General features: G+C 42.6%; 2 protein-coding genes across 4 annotated transcripts; one reads left to right on the forward strand and one right to left on the reverse strand.

The window, feature by feature from the left end:
• Nucleotides 1-2,403: 2,403 nt before the first annotated feature.
• LOC118356931 (dnaJ homolog subfamily A member 1-like) lies at nt 2,404-3,677 on the forward strand. The gene has a single exon (XM_035727369.1). It carries the CDS (start codon nt 2,465-2,467, stop codon nt 3,656-3,658), a length of 1,194 nt encoding a protein of 397 aa, XP_035583262.1. The 5' UTR covers nt 2,404-2,464; the 3' UTR covers nt 3,659-3,677.
• A 238-nt stretch (nt 3,678-3,915) lies between these two features.
• On the reverse strand, nt 3,916-18,958 carry RPA2 (replication protein A2). 3 transcript variants are annotated; one of them, XM_027582571.2, is made up of 9 exons: nt 18,660-18,958; nt 18,316-18,422; nt 14,430-14,531; nt 14,187-14,300; nt 11,580-11,654; nt 10,777-10,893; nt 6,620-6,727; nt 6,134-6,228; nt 3,916-4,872 (listed from the first exon to the last, which is right to left on the reverse strand). In XM_027582571.2, exons 1-9 carry the CDS (start codon nt 18,667-18,669, stop codon nt 4,788-4,790), a joined length of 813 nt encoding a protein of 270 aa, XP_027438372.1. In that variant the 5' UTR covers nt 18,670-18,958; the 3' UTR covers nt 3,916-4,787. The 3 variants fall into 3 exon arrangements, with proteins under 3 accessions (XP_027438372.1, XP_027438381.1, XP_027438390.1); XM_027582580.2 differs by having other exon boundaries at nt 18,598-18,958; XM_027582589.2 differs by lacking the exons at nt 18,316-18,422; nt 18,660-18,958 and adding an exon at nt 18,165-18,304.
• Between the last annotated feature and the right edge of the window lie 467 nt (nt 18,959-19,425).

Here is a 19,425-nt window from a genome sequence, read left to right on the forward strand (position 1 = left end):
CTGCATTTTTGTTTTTTTAAAGATTTTATTTGTCAGAGAGAGAGCACGAGCACAAGCAGGGGGAGCGGCAGGCAGTGGGAGAAGCAGGCTCCCCGCTGAGCAGGGAGCCTGAAGTGGGACTCGATCCCAGGACCCTGAGATCATGACCTGAGCCGAAGGCAGACGCTTAACGACTGAGCCACCCGGGCGTCCTGCTCAACTGCATTTTTTTAATAAAAGATCTATTCAGGGGCGCCTGGGTGGCTCAGTTAAGCATCTCACTCTTGATGTTGGCTCAGGTCCTGATCTTGGGGTCCTGGGATCAAGCCCTGTATCAGGCTCTTCGCTCAGTGGGGAGTTGCTTGAGGATTTCTCTCCCTCTGCCCCTCCCCCTGCTCACACACATGCATGGACACACTCTAAAATCAATCAATCTTAAAAAAAACAACACCCAGATTTATTCATCCACATCAGACACTAATTCTTACCTTCTCTAGTTAAACCTGATGAAGTACTACTATTAACCAAGGAGCCTAATTTCCCACCAGTATACCTAGAGATTCTCCTGAGAACAAGCTGGATTCATTGCTTGGCTTTGACCCTGGGGGTTTCTGAGAACATGGGTTGTGTTGCTGCTCCTGCTGTCTTAACAAACATGCGAGAATACCGTATACTTGACATCCCAGGTGGGCACGAACACCATGAATGCAAGAGCCTCCTGCTCTGGCAGGCAGAGGCTCCAGAAGGCTGGGTTCGTTCTGCTGAGGAGGGCCTGCCTGTGCTCAGAAAATACACAGCTCCTGGGAGGCCGTGTAAATGCCAAGCTGGCAGGGAATTCCGCACTGCAGAGCCGCCACTCGGTGCTACTGGCAACACAGAACCAGCAAGTCCAGGGACACGACCTGGCGTTTTGTATTTCTAGTATTTGACCAATGGGCTGCCACGGGAGGTATTCAACAAATACTTGAATTAAGTAGTTTGTAATTGCTGAATCCTAAAAGACTTCTACGCAGAATCACTGCTATTGCCTCACCCATTGGCGAGCGCTAGCCTGAGAACCAGAGATGTCAACCACTCATAAACCTGTCCTATCATACATTCCAAATTCAAATGTATGGTTTTTAAAAAAAGATTTATTTTGAGAGTGAGCAAGCATGCGAGGCGGGGAGGAGCAGAGGGAGAGGGAGAGAGAAACCCAAGCACACTCTGCACTGAGCAGAGCCCGACGCGGGGGCTCAATCCCACCACCCAGAGATCATGACCTGAGCCGAAACTGCGTCAAGATGCTTAACCAACTGTGCCAAAGCGCCCCTAGAATATATATTTTTTAAAAATATTATTTGAGAGAGAGCACAAGATGGGGCAGGGTCAGAGGGAGAAGCAGACTCCCGCTGGGCAGGGAGCCCGATGTGGGACTCGATCCCGGGACTCCAGGATCCTGACCTGAGCCGAAGGCAGTCGCTTAACCAACTGAGCCACCCAGGCGCCCAAATACATGATTTTTTAACCCGTTTTTAGCCAGTGCCTTTTCTTTCAGAAAATAATGAAGAATGGACAGACTTGCAGATAAACATCCTGGTTGACTGACTTTTAAGCAACAATCTAGCTCCCTGGATAGGAACCACTCTAGGTACAGAAACAACAACCAGACTTGTTCACTTTTAGAAACCGGAGGGTGGGGCATTTTCCACATGGCTGCTGGTAGGTTTCATTTTCAAACACGGTTAAAGCAGTTATAGAATTTTTATTTGCATGTTACACCTCATTAACTTACCTCAGAATTAGTTCTCTTCTTCAAGACATAGCTTACATTCTGGAGTTGTCAAAAAACATCTTTGAAGTAGTTTGCTCTCCCTTAAGAAACAACTGATTACACTGGCCAAAGGCTGTAGGCCTTTAGACAGTCTCATCTTTTTTTTTTAAAGATTTTATTTGAGAGAGTGAGAAAGAGCAAGAGAGAGTATACACAAGAGCAGGGGGAGGGGCAGAGGAAAAAGGAGAGGGAGAGGCAGGCTCCCCGTTGAGCAGGGAGCCCAACTCAGGGCTCGATCCCAGGCCCCTGGGATCATGACCTGAGCTGAAGGCAGACGCTTAACCAGCTGAGCCACCCAGGCGCCCTTAGACAGTCTCATTCTTGAGGTAAAACGGTAGGTTATCAATTCAGTTATGTGACCACATATTGCTAGAGTCAAGATTAAGGTCCACTTTCTATCTACCAATGGCAATGCTAGATGCTTTGCAAACATTGTTTTACTCAATTTTCACAACACACCTATGAAGAAATGATATAGTTATCTTCATAAATAGGGAAATGGGAAGTCCTCAGAGCTGACATAGCCTGCTCAAGATCCTAACTAAAAGGGGGCGGAACTTTCCAGAACGCTCGGTGGGACGCGGAACAGCGGCGGCTGCCCGAGATGCGCCCAGCAACGCGCCCCTTCCCGCTCCCCCACACCGGCCTCGGCCCTCTCACCGGCTGTAGAAAATGGTGAAAGAAACCACTTACTATGATGTTTTGGGGGTCAAACCCAATGCCACCCAAGAGGAATTGAAAAAGGCCTACAGGAAACTGGCCTTGAAGTACCACCCTGGTAAGAAACCAAATGAAGGAGAGAAGTTTAAACAGATTTCTCAAGCTTACGAAGTACTCTCTGATGCAAAGAAAAGGGAATTATATGACAAAGGAGGAGAACAGGCAATTAAAGAAGGTGGAGCTGGTGGTGGTTTTGGCTCCCCCATGGACATCTTTGATATGTTTTTTGGAGGAGGAGGAAGGATGCAGAGAGAAAGGAGAGGTAAAAATGTTGTGCATCAGCTCTCAGTAACCTTAGAAGATTTATATAATGGTGCAACACGAAAACTAGCTCTGCAAAAGAATGTGATTTGCGATAAATGTGAAGGCCGAGGTGGTAAGAAAGGAGCAGTCGAATGTTGTCCCAATTGCCGAGGTACTGGAATGCAAATAAGAATTCATCAGATAGGACCTGGAATGGTTCAGCAAATTCAGTCTGTGTGCATGGAGTGCCAGGGCCATGGGGAACGGATCAGTCCCAAAGACAGATGTAAAAGCTGCAATGGGAGGAAGATAGTTCGAGAGAAGAAGATTCTAGAAGTTCATATTGACAAAGGCATGAAGGACGGCCAGAAGATAACATTCCATGGTGAAGGAGACCAAGAACCAGGACTGGAACCAGGAGATATTATCATTGTTTTAGATCAGAAGGACCACGCTGTTTTCACTCGGCGAGGAGAAGACCTCTTCATGTGTATGGACATACAGCTGGTTGAAGCACTGTGTGGCTTTCAAAAGCCAGTATCTACTCTTGACAACCGAACCATCGTCATCACCTCTCACCCAGGTCAAATTGTCAAGCATGGAGATATCAAGTGTGTGCTAAATGAAGGCATGCCAATTTATCGTAGACCATATGAGAAGGGTCGCCTTATCATTGAATTTAAGGTAAACTTTCCTGAGAATGGCTTTCTCTCTCCTGATAAACTTTCTTTGCTGGAAAAACTCCTACCTGAGAGGAAGGAAGTAGAAGAGACTGATGAAATGGACCAGGTAGAACTGGTGGACTTTGATCCAAATCAGGAAAGATGGCGCCATTACAATGGGGAAGCCTATGAGGATGATGAACATCATCCCAGGGGTGGTGTTCAGTGTCAGACCTCTTAATGGGGCCAGTGAAAAACACTGCTGGCATTTTATATGCAGTAGTGAATGAGTGAAGGACTATAATCATAGCTCACTACTTGCTATTGTTTTTAATATTCAACTATAGTAGTGTTTTAAATGAAGAATAAACTCAAATATAAAAGCTCTGAAAAAAAAAAAAAAAAGATCCTAACTAAAAGGGGAAAGCCAGGATTTCAAACCCAAGTCAACCTATGCTACACGCCTTAGATGATAAAAGTAGTAATTATACCAGCTTAGGAAGAAAAATAACATTTTCACACATTCTACAATAGAGCTTTTATTAAACACAGGGATGAACTTTTTGGTATGAAATTGAAAGAATATCTTTCTCCCCTCTGCCCTCATGAGGCTACCACTCTAGAACTTCACAAAAACACACGTTCGGCAGCAGTCATGACAAGGTGAAGGAAAGCGCAATTCTGAAGGTAACACCATGTAACCAACTAAAGGGGGGAACAAAACCAGGCAGAGGTTAGTGGGTTTCTTGGCTAGCTCCCTGCTGAAGGCCCTAGTCCTGCTCATCTTCTCTCCACAGGGAATATGACAGGAGCAGAAGCTCCTGACTGTTCTTTAAGTAATAACCGCTCAACTCTATCAGTAGCAGAGTTCTCCCACTTCCATCTGTCCTAACGTTGTAGACAGCTGATTTGTAACTTTTTTTTTTTTTTAAGAGTTTAGCTATTTATCTGATGGGGGGAGAGAGAGCGAGCGAGAGCACAAGCAGGGGGAGGGACAGAGGGAGAAGCAGGCTCCCTGCTGAGCAGGAAGCCTGACTTGGGGCTCGATCCCAAGACCCTGGGATCATGACCTGAGCTGAAGGCAGACGCTTAACTGACTGAGCCACCCAGGCGCCCCAATTTGTAACTTAAGAAAGTCCGCCCAGGTTAACATTCTTGTCAAGTGCCCAAAATTGAGCTTCAAAAAACAAAAATAACAACAAACAAAAAGCCAGAAGAGCCATAAGTTTCAAAAGGATGTTAAATGAGACCCTTTCTAGATGAAACCTACTCCCTAGAAATCCATTGGCCAAAGAGATGCATAGTTGGAGACAACAGTTTAGGAAAACAGGTCCAGCTGGAAAATGCCTTGGGTACTCAATTAGATCCAGTTAGTCTGCATCTGTGGATTTAAAATGATCATCATCCACAGTGGAATAAATGTGTCCCTCGTTGCTAAGAAAATCCACAGCTTGCCTAGAAAGAGAAGGAAAAAAAAAAAGGCTCATTTTCAAACCAATGCAGAAGAAAGGAAACAGACTTCTGGATATGGCCAAACATAGATTTTGCTCACTTCCCACTCTCTACTTTGCTAAGAAGTCACAGCCATTTTGCTCACAGAGGGCTCTTACAGGGCGAAGTGCCAGTAAAACTGCAAAAGTGAGATCATGCATGGAGACTATGGCTATCAGAGCTGCCTTGGACCCCTGTCCCAAACTGTGTAAAGGCCAGAAAATAGAGCCTAACTCAAATGCCAGTCTAAGCAAATTGAAACAAGAATCTAAAAATGCAGTCCAGCTTGCACATGAAACTCCTAGCATAAACAGCTATTTTTCAAAGTTTCTTCTCCTTACCCACCCACCAACCCTCTGGGAAGTAAAGCTGTAGGACGTAAAGGAAAGGAATGCAGGACAGAAATGGGAGGACACCTTCAAACCCTTCAAGACCTTCAGGATCAGTCTAACATATTTAATAATGTTTACTAACAGTAATTTAATAACAGTTAACATATTTATTTTTTATTTTATTATTATTTTTAATAACAGTAATAATTTATAGAGCAACTACTATGTGACAGTGTTTCTGTACCTCATCATCACTGGATCTCTGGGAATTAATCCTTTGGATAGGAATTAATATCTTCATTTTATAAAACAGGAAATGAAATTAGACCTGAGCTTTTCTTTTCTATGGGAACCTAAAATTGTTTTAGGTTTGATTTACAGTAACAAGTAACTATCAAAAGCACCAAAATACTCAAGCTTGTTTGACTGGCTCATCGGAATCAGGAAGCTGCTCGTCTACCAGGGAATCGGAAGGATGTCGGAAGGACCGATAAGGTTTCAGGTCCAGACAAACAAATGCACATCTCCACAGTGGAAACAGTAACACCAATGGGACTGTACATCTGAGGGCCAGGAGCGAAGGATCTCACTCCTCCACACTGAATTCCACAGGAGGTCAAATTTTATCTGGTCAATTTTGTTCAAAATTACATCCCCTGCACATAACAGGAATCATGACTTGTTAAATGAACGACTGAGTCAGTGACGTGACAGCATCACCTTTGTGAGTCCTTTTTTATCTTTCCATGACCGGACAACCTCCCTTCCATCAATAAAGATGGCAGCTGACAGTTTTATTTTTATTTGTAATTCACTTCTCATCACCAGGAAACCCTGCTAAGGTAAAATGGGTCCAATTCTGGAGCCCCAGCTGATGGAAACCAAATACTCACTTTATTGAGGCTACAGTCATGTGTTGGAGCTGGTTCTTGAGATCATGAAAGTTTAATCCTTCAGGTCTTGGACAAGCCTTAATCAAATTCAGCACCTGAAGATTCCAATGAGAAAGATTTGAGCAACTACTCTAAATCAACTCCCTTATGTAAACCTGAGTCCCCCCCCTGCCCCCAGCCTTTTATAAAGATTTTATTTATTTACTTGACAGAGACACAGCGAGAGAGGGAACACAAGCAGGGGGAGTGGGAGAGGGAAAAGCAGGCTTCCCGCCGAGCAGGGAGCCCGATGCGGGGCTCAATCCCAGGACCCCAGGACCATGACCCAAGCCAAAGGCAGATGCTTAACAACTGAGCCACCCAGGCGCCCCTAAACCTGAGTCCCTTGATAAGAAAGAAATGAGTCAGGTCCTTAGCCTTAGAATCATTAAGAAAGTGACAAATTTAAGACTGTGTCTTGAATTTCTGGAGCCACTCAGTGTTTACCTGGTTTTGGGCCACAGTGAGGCCATTTGCTGGCATGGAGCTATTCCCACCAAAGTTCCCTGTTTCACCCATTCCTGGATTGCTGATAGATGCTCTCCCTGCTGGGGGCTGAATTAAGAAAGAAGTTCACAGCATCAGAAAAATTACCAAGTTAAACACAGTCCTTGTTATTGTGTTATAGCCTGTCAATAAGCAGCTCACAAAAATAATTTAAGCCGTTTTCCCAATAACAATTGCTTACATTGGAAGGAGCAACTATCATCATTAACGAGAATTTCTAAGGAAGATAAAAGTGATTCTCTGAAGCATATATTATCAAACAGAGAGAAAGATACCTCCTAGCTCCTTCTTGTTTTTGTGCTGTTGAGGGGAATCAGAGGAAAACTAGTATCAAGAAGAAAATTACCTGGAGATTTGCTATAATGGTATCTATCCTTGGTGCTTTATTATTCAAACATGCACTCGCTCACTCATTTATTTATTTATTTTTGGGAATTCTTACCTTGTTCCTGATTTTATTATTATTTAAAAAGTTTTATTATTGAAATATAGTTGACACAACGTTATATACATTAGTTTCAGGTGTATAACATAGTGATTCAACAATTCTATACATTACCGGATGCTCACCATAAGTGTTCACCCATTTCACTCACCCCCCCCCCCACTCAGGCATTTACTGTCACCTAGGCATGAAGCATGACAATGAGAGAAAAAAAAACAGTTCCCATCACTCTTTGTTCTTTTTTTATTACCAAACTTTTAACAACAGACTATAATCACTGTTTCCATTTCCTTTCTTCTTAGTCACTCCCCAGAGCCCACTATATTTGCACTCTCACTGAATATACCTCTGAAATTGTTCTCACCGAAGTCACCAATGACTTTTCAACCAATATATCCAACAGTCTCTTTCAGTCCTAACACGACCTCTCAGAAAGACACGCTGACCACACTCTTCAAATGTACCCACCGCTCCCTAGGTTTCTTGATAGCGTGTTCTTCTTGTTCTCCACTTACTTCTCAAACTCTACCTTCTCAGTATCCCTTACCAGCTTTTCTCTCTACCTATCTCCCAAAAGACTGATAGCTCCCCCAGGATTCCATCCCAGACCTCTTCCTGGGCCACAAGTTCTTGTTCCCAGCTCTGGCCTGGATACGTCCACCTCGCTCTCTCACACACTCTGAAGTAAGATTACGACCCTCCCCAAACCTGCTTGCCCTGCTCTATCCCACCTCAGTGAGTAAAGCTAACCCAATCCTGCAGACTTCAGTCATCTGAGTCCATTCACTCACCTCCCACAGTCTGTCACCACAGCCTATCACACAAGCTTCAGTGTATCTCAAGTCCCTCTTCCTCACCCTGGCCTCCCGATGGCATTTCAGCTGCTAGTCTCTTCTACTCCAGTCAACCTCCCTCTTTGCTACCACATTAATAGCTTTGGATCCTGTCCCTCCTCTGGCTGGAAAGCTTTCAGGTGGCTCCCCCTGCCGGTGAAAATATAAACCTAGACATTCAAGACCTACCACAACTAGATGTCAAAATCTTGTTTTATTCTTGACTGTTCCTTCTCGACACACTTTACTCCCCAGCTGCACCTGGACTTCTTGCCAACTACAAACATGCCTCTGCCTTGAACATGTTCCCTGTCTAAAATGCTCCTCCCCTCAACTGCCTGGTAAACACTGACTTCTCATCCTTCAATGTCCAACTTAATTGCCACTGCCTTTGCAGAGCTTTCCAACATGCCCCAAGCCAAGTCAGCCATGTTCTTCGACCTTGGCTCTCACAGCAGCCATCACACTGTTCGCCTGGCACTTTCCGCCACAAGCTCCTCCATTCTCACAGTGCCTGGTGCAGTACGTGCTCAATGTTCTATCCACTGAACTGAATAAATAAGGATGACAGAACATCAAATGTGTTAAGTACTCATAACAGATATAAGGCACTGTGGAAGCTCGTTAGGAGAAATCCCATCCTGTCAGGAGACGCATTCGTTCAATAAATGCTCATTAAATGTCTACTGCTTTGAGGTAATAAACAAAAATCAATTGTGGTCCCTTGTTTTCAAGCTAGATGCCTTCATGTGGCCTGCTGGTGAAACAGAAGTCTCACATTTTATGATCCAATAATACTGAACTAAATGCTATTTCTTACCCAGATACTCTGCTGGAGGGCATCAGCTCCTGCTTCAGGTAACCCCACCTCGTGTATCTTTTAGGACTTGGTTTAGGCATCACTTCCTCCAAGGGGTCTTTCTTGATGTTCAGGTCAGGACAGGAAACCCCTCACTGTGGTTCCACAACACCCTGTGCTTGCCACTTATCCTGTTTTTACTGCTTAAGTGATCTGAATCTCCACTGCTCAAACACAAACTCTTTGTGGGAAAGGGGTTTTATTTGCTCCTCAATATAACTGTCTATATTTCCAGTTTCTACTCCCTAACCACCATTTATTTATGAAATATGTGATACATACATGTATGTGTCATTAAGTATGGTAATAAAATAAACACCCTAAACTTTCTACCCAATTCCGTTCTTTTTAACCCACTTCCCTCATCCTCTACTGAAGCCTCCCTTTTGAAGATCCAAAGTTTCCAAATCCAGTAGCAGACGTCTCTCATCACCTGCCTTGACTTCAAGGCAGCATTCTACAATTGATCACCTCCTCTCTCCTAAAATACTCTTTTCAGAATATTCTACAGAATCACATTTCCTGGTTTCCTCCTGCCCAACTAGCAACTTTTTTGACTTCCACTGGCTCCCGTTTTACTCTAGACTTCTAAAGGTTACTATGTCCCAGAACTCAGGTCTCTGACCTCTTAACTCCCCAGTTATCTCATCTCATCTGAGGCTTTAAATATCACCTACACGATGACTCCCAAAGTTCCACCTCCAGCCCTGACCTCTCCCTCGGATGCCACCTCTACATATTCAACCATCCATCCTGTTCCCCACTTGGATATCTACCCGGCACCTCCCACTTGGTAAGTCCGAACAGAACTCTGGAGTTACCCTCCAAACGTGCTAGCTTCACTCAGTTGTTCAAGCCCCAAACCTAGAAGTCATTTTTGAATCCTCCCTTTTTATATCCTATATTTATAACCCACCAAGAAGTCCTGTGAACTCTACCTTCAAAATACGTCAGAATCCAACCACTCCTCCTCCCAGCTACCGCTACCACTCCCAGATTAATTCTGTTGCTATTCCTGGTGCCTCATCACCTACACTCCATACAGCAGCCCAGCCCAAGCGAATTTTTTAAAAGACATATCAGACCATGTTGCTCCCTAGCTGAAACCTTCTAAGGGCCTAGAATAATGACTGGTACATACCAGGCTCAATAAATATTTCTCAAAGGAAGGAATAAATTAGTGGATTTCTCTCTGTATCCCCAGTGCTTACCCAATTGTTTGGCACAGAATAGGATGCAATAGCATCCTTAGTGGCTCATGAGTTCTCTAGCCTCTCCTATTCTGTAACCAGTAATCCTCCACCTGGGCACCAGAATCATCTAAGGACTTTTTTTTTTTCTCTTTAAGTAGCCTCCATACCCAACATGGGGCTTGACTTCACAATCCCAAGATCAAGAGTCACATGCTCTACCATACCAACTGAGCCAGCCAGGTACCCCAATCTAAGGACATCCTAATACGAGAATAAAAAACTCTCTGTGTGGCCCTAGATGGACTGGCCAAATGGAATTTACACAGCAGAAAATAATGTTGAGAAATTTCAATATGAAGCAAGGAAGATAACTTCAGGGACAAAATAATGGTGCCCAATTTTTCCTATTTAGCCAACAGGTTAGAAGAAAAGCAGTAAAATGCTGTCCCCGTTGGAATATTTCTCTAAATACAGTCCTGGAGCCAAGCACTCAGCCTACAATTATGTGTCTATACTTGAAGGCTGTCTTAGGCCTCGATCTTCCAAGTCAGTGGGGTTAGAGGAACTTGTAATTCTGAGAGAAACAAGAGTGCTTCCTTTGGAATAAAATAACATGGCAAAGCTCGTGAAGAAAATGTTCTGAGGACTGAGTGAGGCCTTTCTTCTGGCTCAACCTTCAAACGTCAAAAAAATCAAAGCCAGAGAAGCCAGAAGCTGTCTATGTTTTTCCAGAGAAGAGGAAAAACTCTGAGAGTAAAGTTGCTCACCTGGCTGTTAGATTTGCTCAGGATCATGTGTGCATTGACAACTTCCAGAATATGTGTGGTGAACTCATTCATGTCCTCCAGAGGCATGATCTTAAAGGCTACAAGGCTTTTTTTGTTCTAATAAAATAAAGAGAAAAATGTGAATAAAAGACGAGCACATTCAAATCAACCTTAGCTTAAAACACTGTGGCACTTGTCTTGGGTTATAATATTTTTCCAATATGGAAAAAATGTGTTATATACTTAAAATTTTTAACTCAAGGTTAATCCTAATATAGTCATTAATGGGAGAAAAAAACAAAATCAACTCAGAGTTGTTCAATAACTTGCCCAAGGTTACACAACAAGCAGAGTATAGTCTCCTGACTCCGAATCCAGTGTCCTCCCTTTTATCCCTAGTGGATGCCACTGATGGCAATTATAGGCAGGGATCCTGTTCTTTCTCTACCATTCTATTAGTTGTGTGTTTTTTCTTTCTTTCTTCTTTTTTTTTTTTTTTAAAGATTTCCACAGAATGTGGGGCTTGAACTCAACCTGGATATCAAGAGTTGCATGCTCTTCTTCTGACTGAGCCAGCTGGGCACCCCTCCATTAGTCTTATATTAAGCTAAAAACCCATTATTTCTCTTTGAAGAGAATAATGAAGTAATTTCAATCTAATTCCCATTTAACAGAAAGACTTGGTTCAATCTTAAGTATCCTAAACTCAGGCATGAATCCAAAAATTGCTTCATGCAAATATATATATATTTTTAAAAGATTTTATTTATTTATTAGAGAGTGAGCACGTTTTCTGACTTTACCTGAAAAGATCTCAGATGGCCAGCTACTTTCACGTATGTCTCTGGAGGAACCACTGTGTTTTCACTGCTGGCATCCTAAAAGATAAATAGCAACATATCACATGAAGGTTTTAGGGATGTTGATGAAACTTTAAAACAGCTAAAAAACAAAACAAAACAACTGCTAAATTATGTACAAAGAGGGCATTATAAACTAAGAGCACTAAAGGATCCTCATGTGGCACTAACTAGCTTCCCTGCCTTTTAGAATTTACCTTTTTAGAAAATCAGGCATTAGAATAAAAAGACCTCTAAAGATAATTTCTAGTTCCAAAGTTCTGTTATGTACATCATCAAAAAAAGCAAACAATTATGCGCTCTTGCTCAATGCTGTTGGGCACACAACTTTCTGGTGGATATACTTATCAGCATAGCAATTCTACATTTAGGAATTTAAGGAAAAAAGAACATGCGTTAAGATTTAGCTTTCTTTCTTTACTTACTTATTTATTTTTAAAGATTTTATTTATTTGACAGGGAGAGAGCACGCACACATGCACAAGCAGGGGGAGCAGCAGAGGGCAGAGGGAGAAGCAGGCTCCCCACTGCACAGGGAACCCAATGCAGGGCTCAATTCCAGGACCCTGAGAGCACGACCTGAGTTGGAGGCAGACACTTAACCGACTGAGCCTGTCCCACAACTTGTGCTTTTTTAAAGTAAAAATAGTATACAAAGTGTTTATGATCCAAATTTTCTATAATGATAAAACATAAAAAACCAAGTGATCTTTTACCCAATTAAAAATAAAAAGGATAGGGGCGCCTGGGTGGCTCAGTCATTAAGGGTCTGCCTTTGGCTCAGGTCATGATCCCAGGGTCCTGGGATCGAGTCCCACATCGGGCTTCCTGCTCGGCGGGAGGCCTGCTTCTCCCTCTCCCACTTACCCTGCTTGTGTTCCCTCTCTCAGTCTCTGTCAAATAAATAAATAAAATCTTCAAAAAAAAAATAAAAAGGATAAAAAGTACAGCTTTCCTTTTATTTTCTCCATGTTTATACAGATACATACATGTTGCTTTGCAAAAATGGGGTCATACCATGTATACCATCTTGTAACATGCTCTTTTCCTCTCAAGTTTATGGTAAACATTTTGTAACAGTATATCCATTTCTATATCACCTTATATCATAAATATATGATGGTTTAATAGTGCCCTACTGCTCGCATTTTGAAAATTTTTAAAAATAATTCTTTTTAAAGATTTTATTTATTTGAGAGTGTGAGAGAGAGAGAGAGAGAGAGAGAGAGAACACAAGGGTGGGGGCAGAGCGAGAAGCAGACTCCCTGCTGAGCAGGGAGCCAATGCGGGGCTCGATCCCAGGACTCTAGGATCATGGCCCGAACTGAAGGCAGAAACTTAACCGACTGGGCCACCCAGGCGCCCCTGAAATTGTGTTTTGTTTTGTTTTTTTTTAAAGATTTTATTTATTTGACAGAGAGAGACACAGTGAGACAGGGAACATAAGCAGGAGGAGTGGGAGAGGGAGAAGCAGACTTCCCACTGAGCAGGGAGCCCGATGCGGGACTCAATCCCAGGACCCTGAGATCATAACCTGAGCCGAAGGCAGACGCTTAACGACTGAGCCACCCAGGCACCCCATGAAATTGTTTAAAAAAAAAAAAAGATTTGAGAGTGCATGCAAATGGGGCAGGGGCAAAGGCAGAGGGAAGCAGACTCCCCACTGAGTGCAAAGCACAACTCAGGTCAGGGACCAGTCTCACAACCATGAGATCACGACCTGAGCCTAAACCAAGAGTCTGACACTTAACCAACTGAGCCACCTAAGTGCCCCTGAAACTGTTTTTTTTCATTATTATAGACAATGCTATGACCAACACTCTTACAACTGAATCTCTGTGTACATCTTTAATTATTTCCTTAATGTAAACCTCTAGCAGAGAAGTGCTAGATCAACATTTTTATGATAGATGATTTTGATCACCAGCTGATTTTTGAGGTAGGTTATACCAATTTATACTCAAACCATCAAGGTAGGATGGCATCCATTTCCCTTGACTAACAATGACAAATCATTCAACAAATATTTAGTTAAGTGCCTATTAAGTGCTAGAGGCACTGTGTTAGCTACTACTCTTTACCAGAAGTGGACACTGTCATTCTTTTTTCTCCTATGCTAATTTAATAAATTAAAAATGGCAGGGCGCCTGGGTGGCTCAGTCGGTTAAGTGTCTCACTCTCGATTTATGCTCAGGTCACGATCACAGGGTTGTGAAATCGACCGTGGAGCCTGCTTAAGATTCTTGCTCTCCCTCTGCCTCTGTCCCACCACCCCTTCCTTCTCCTTAAAAAAAAACAAAACAAAACAAAAAAAAACCCTGCTTCCACAGAGTTCACATTCTAATGTCTCCTGTCACTTGCCTTTTAACTTTGCTTATACTATAGTGAAGTTTGGAACATTTTAAATTTTTATGAATTCAAATGTATTAACCTTTCATTTTAGGGTTCCTGCCTTTGATGTCTTATACTAAGAAATTGAAAAGACTAAAAAAGTCCAACATCTCCAGAGTCCCAAAATAACCCCACCCTAATTCAAAAATAACTGCTTACATCTGTGTCAACCCACTGGCGAACATCCATGGGCGCAGCTGTCATGTCATCTATTTTGTACACAATGTTGGTTGGGGCCTTTTCTGCATGTCTGATTATACCCACAATAGTGACCTAGATCAGGAGGAAAGAAAATTTTGGTTTTCCTGGAAACTAAAACAACATTTATGTATTTTTAAATAAACAATTTTTATTTCATTCTTCACAAGATGAAGGGACTCTTCCACAAACTATTTTACTTACCTGTGAAATCTCAACATTCCCAATTTTGAACATTTCATCAACTAGAGTGGCAGAAAGCAGCTGAGATATGGTACAGGGTACAATGTGCTGGGCTCGGGCCCTCTGAAAAGAAAATGTATAAATTCAATTAAGAAAATAATAATTACCACCCATTAACACCTTTCATGTGCCAAGCACTTTACATACATCATAACATTGAATCTTCAGACTGAATCTCATCACCCTTGCTTCACAGAGATGGAAACCAAGATCATATAGCTAACCAATACCACACTTTAGAATTCAAACTAGGTGTGTCTGACTCCAAAGCTCCTGATCAACGGGTAAGTTTGTGTAGCACTATGGTTTCACTAAAATGAGCAGGCCAGAGTGGGGACAACATAAGGAAGGATGACCTGCTTCTGGGACAAAACTTATACTCCAGTTTTAGGACAAAGGCAAGCCAGAGCTGGCTGTTTGTTTAGTTCACCAATGAGGTAAGATGGTATCTGGAAAGGGTTTGAGAAATGGCCAGTAGAGACAGAACTCTGGAGTTGTTCTAAGTCTCATGATAAAATATAACAAAGTTCGAGGTATAGCTTTCTTAAGGACAGATGCTCTGATAATCGGATGCAAGTCCTGGGGAAAATGGGATAAGGGCTTGGCCACACTGGACATCTTAAAGGGAAAGGACACGACATGTTGGGTAGAAGAATGTCTAATGAGGACACTGAAATCCCATTCAAAAGTAGCCTAACAACACTGTAAACTCTTATTGTCACCTACCACTGGCCAGGGCTTGTCTCATGGCATAAAGATGAGAAAAATGGAATAGGATTTACTCTCAACACACTCCCACCTAATGGAGGCACAAATGTAAATAACAAACCGGTCTTGATATACTATAGAATGAGATGCACTACGTGGGATCCCAGAAAAACGTACTGGCACTTTCAAGAGTTAGCATTCGGGCTCTACCCTGAAGTATGAAAACATCAACAGTAAAAAAACAATACGGGATGGGTATTTCAGGCTAAGGGTAAATACGCACTCTCACAAACTCATTTAGGAAATAAGTACACAGAAGAAAATGCATGGTGGATTAAAGATTAGAGTTCTTCTTGTCAGAAATCAACACCTAATAGCTATCTACATGTAAGACATAATAGACTCTTGGCACTCATGGATTTAGCAGTTTCAGCTTTGTCCTGAAGGTCTATGATACTTGCCAACATTTCCTTCTGCTGAAACCTCATTCTGAATGGTGAGTATTGCCAGGATGGTAAAAAGTAAGCACTGCCAACTACCAGCACACATCACAAAAGGCAGCAGTGAAGCTTGAGGTTAAGATACGGCTCTATCACTCAGGAGCAGTGTGTTCTTGGTCATGTTTTTCAACTCATTTCTATCTTAGTTTTCTTATCTGTAAAACTAGGAATGATAAAATCATGAAAATTAAGTATATGGTGAAGTACCTAGAATAATACCTGGCACATCGTAAGCACTCAAAGAATGTTAGCAAATGTTATTTGGTCAACTGGTGTTCCTCACCGTTTAGATCTGTAATGGCTTTTACTAAGGATGTGAGGAAATCAACAATGCTTTTCAATTCTACCTTATGGAATTGTACAGGTGAAGTTACATGCAACACTGGTATTAATAGATTTAAAATTTGCTGAGGTCCCATGTTTTAGCTCTCACTACGATATATTCTGTTTCTACCCATCACTGGTGAGCTTTTCATTTTATTTTCAGCGTTAAGAAAACTAAGAACCGAACAGGAACAAGAACATGGGCTTTGGTGCCTCACAGTCCTATAGACCTGTGTTCAATCCCAGCTCCATAGCCCTGGACATGCCACTACCTCTTCTGTCAAATGAGAATATCCACCTTCCAGATTGTAAACAAAACATATAATGTATATAAAAGTGCCAATGCTGGTTTCTACATGTAGTATGTATTCAACAAATACTATTACTCCTCAGGTAAAAAACAGTTACATATGGGTAATGACTGAGGTGTTAGCAATACTTTCAAATTCATCTCAAATCACAGGTATTTCTTGTTTTTTAAGCACCTATTATTATTACAAGGAGTTCCTGGTTTGTTCCAAAGAGATTCAGAAAGTGGGCCAGCATAAGTATATTTAATTTTTAAAAATTCTTTTCTAGCTATGAATCACAGGTTACTCTGACACTACTGTATGAAACCACCATTTTTATAGGTAAAAAGTAGTCACTACTGAAAATTTCCCATGGTTCAATAAAATGTAACAGGTTTACGGTAGAAAGGAAACAGTTTAGATAGGGTGTTTATCTAATTTACTGTGGAAAAGGCACTAGATTTAAGAACAAAAAGATCTGGGTTGAGTCTCTAGCTTACAACCATCATCACTCTCTGAAAAGCTGTCTTAATACGGTGCCCAAGCTAAGGATCCTGAGAGAAAAATTCTATTGACTGGAATGAAGAAAACGGTTAAGCTTAGAAAAGACGAAAACCAATGATCTTTTGTTTTCTCCTTCACAACCTCAAGGAAGACAAAGAGTACTCGAGTCCCCCCTGGTCTTCCTGGGAAAAAGGAAACTGCAAAAGAGAAGCTGCTCACCAGATTTTGGATTTGCTCAGCATCCTGTATGCACTATCTAGTTCCACTTACTTACTAGCTATAGAAGCTTAGGCAGTCTCTTCACCTCCCAGACCCTCTGTTGTACAATGGAGTAAACAATAAATACCTTATGGGATTATATGAAATAATTTGTATGAAAAATATAAAGCAATGTCCAAATATATGGGAATTATCAATGAATTCTTTCCCCCGACACACACCCGTGAATTAACAGTTTAGGTAAAAGCTAATCAACCTGTACAAAAAAAACAGAACCTGCTAATACTGAATCTTAACACCACATCTGAACGACACCTAATGAGTAGCCAAATCAACCTTGTATTTAAAGGATGCAATCAATAGCAGTTGTTAAATGCAAACTCTTTTCTGAAAGAGTGAATAACAAGCATTTGGACAGCTTTTAACCGATCACTTTCCTATACATTACATTACCTTATTTATCAATTCTCAGAACCAGTGATATAAGTAGTATGGTACCATTATCAGATAAGAAAAACCAAGGGCCACAAGGTTCAAGTTGCTGTACTAAAGATACTGCCACTTAAAAGTTGATTCCAGACACTATCTATCCTGGCTCCAACACTCATGTTCTTTTTAACAAAAATATCTGGGACCAGGGGTGTCTGGCTGGCTCAGTCAGAGGAGCATGTGACTTGATATCAGGGTTCTGAGTTCGAGCCCCACGCTGGGTGTAGAGATTACTTAAATAAAAACTTAAAAAAATCTGGGACCATTTATTGAAAGTGACTACAGGGTGCGCACTTTATATATACTATATATTAGACTATTAAGTCTCACAACAGCCTTGTAAGGTATGCATTATTAATCCCATTTAGTAGTAATCCCATTTGATTCCCGATGTTAAGAAATTTGTCCAATGAAACCCTGTGTCAGAGCAATGGTAGAACATCGATCTACCGGACTTCGAAGACCATGCTCTTTCCACCGCTTTTTATCACCTCATTACATTTAATTAAAAAAAAAATTTCGAATACAAGAATGCAAATACTCTAGTAACATAGTCCAGTTTTCCCATAAGACTGATTCATTAGCTATATTGGTAAATTTCAAAATAAAGCCAATTCAACGGTAGAAGTTAAAGTACGAGAAATTTCATTTTTTAAACTTACAGCACTTAATTCTAAGATTCGGTAAGGCAATAATTGGTAATTATCCAATCAATTCGTGTTTGACGATCTTTCGCCGCATAAATTTTCTCTCAGGGACGAGTTAGGAACTTCAGGACAGAATGAAATAAAACGAAATACTCTTTCAACCTACTGATTTCTTTTCAACCTGCGAAGGCGTCGGCGATCCAAAGCCCCCGGGGGACTGCGTGTAGCCGCCCGCTCCGCCAAAGGAGGAGCTGCTGTAGCTCTCAGATCCACCTGGTTTTAAACAACAGTATCAATGCCTGTGCTGCCTTCCAAGCTTCTGAACAACCCACAGGCCCCCTCAGACTTCACCCCACGGCCAACCACTCCCAGCATCGCCCTAATCTTCCCCACCACCTTGCCCCGGCCCCCGCCCCCCGCCCCTTCCCTCCCCCCCCACCACTCGCACCGTCACACGCCTCTCCGACCCCGGCCCTCCTGCTAAATCCTCCTTGCAGCTCTCATCCTTACTAAACCACATCTTGGTCCCGACTCCCTCAGGAAAGAAGTCCAGAAGACGCCTGTCTGGTGGGTTCGTCGAACTCCTCAGAACCCTGCTGCGGCCGCAGTGTTAAATCCACTTCCCGCTGGTGCCACAAACTCCTTCCCGCGAACGGCGGAACCAGTCAGCGTCCAGAACGCTTCTTGCCTCAGCCAGTCAATGCTCACGAATTCTACGCTTTTTCCTGTCTTCTCTGGCCATGCTTATGAAAACGCGCACGCCGCTTCCGAGGGGGCCGAGAGCCTCTGCGGCCATTTTTACTAAGGGAAAACAAGCTGCGCAAGCGGAAGCAAGGAGCGGCGCGAGGCTGATAGGGCGTGTCTCAAGAAAACAACCAATCAAAATGGATAATTCCGAATCTCGGTCGCATAATCCCACCCCCGTCAGTGAGCGACATTTTACAGCACTTCCTTTGTTTGGCGTCCTTCTGTTCCCGCCAAACTCTCACCAATCAGACGACGCCTTAATCTACACCGCTACAGCAGAATTCTTGCTTCGGCGACTCCGCCTCGCCATCGTGCGGCGCTTGCGCATCTGGGGCCTCACCATGCTGTCTTCACTGCACGTCGTGGGATTGTGGGGGGGAAAAAAAAAGCCGGGTTTTCTTCTTGGATGGGCAGTCCCTCGTCCTGATTTTTCCCAGTAAGGCTGTAAGGAACATACACCCTGTTCCCCAGGACAGCCTTTCAAAAGATCTGAGGATCGCATCGCGCCCCTACCCCCCTCCTCTCCCCA

Source organism: Zalophus californianus, chromosome 4 (genome assembly GCF_009762305.2).
Source record: "Zalophus californianus isolate mZalCal1 chromosome 4, mZalCal1.pri.v2, whole genome shotgun sequence".
In the NCBI taxonomy this organism is placed as follows: domain Eukaryota; kingdom Metazoa; phylum Chordata; class Mammalia; order Carnivora; family Otariidae; genus Zalophus; species Zalophus californianus.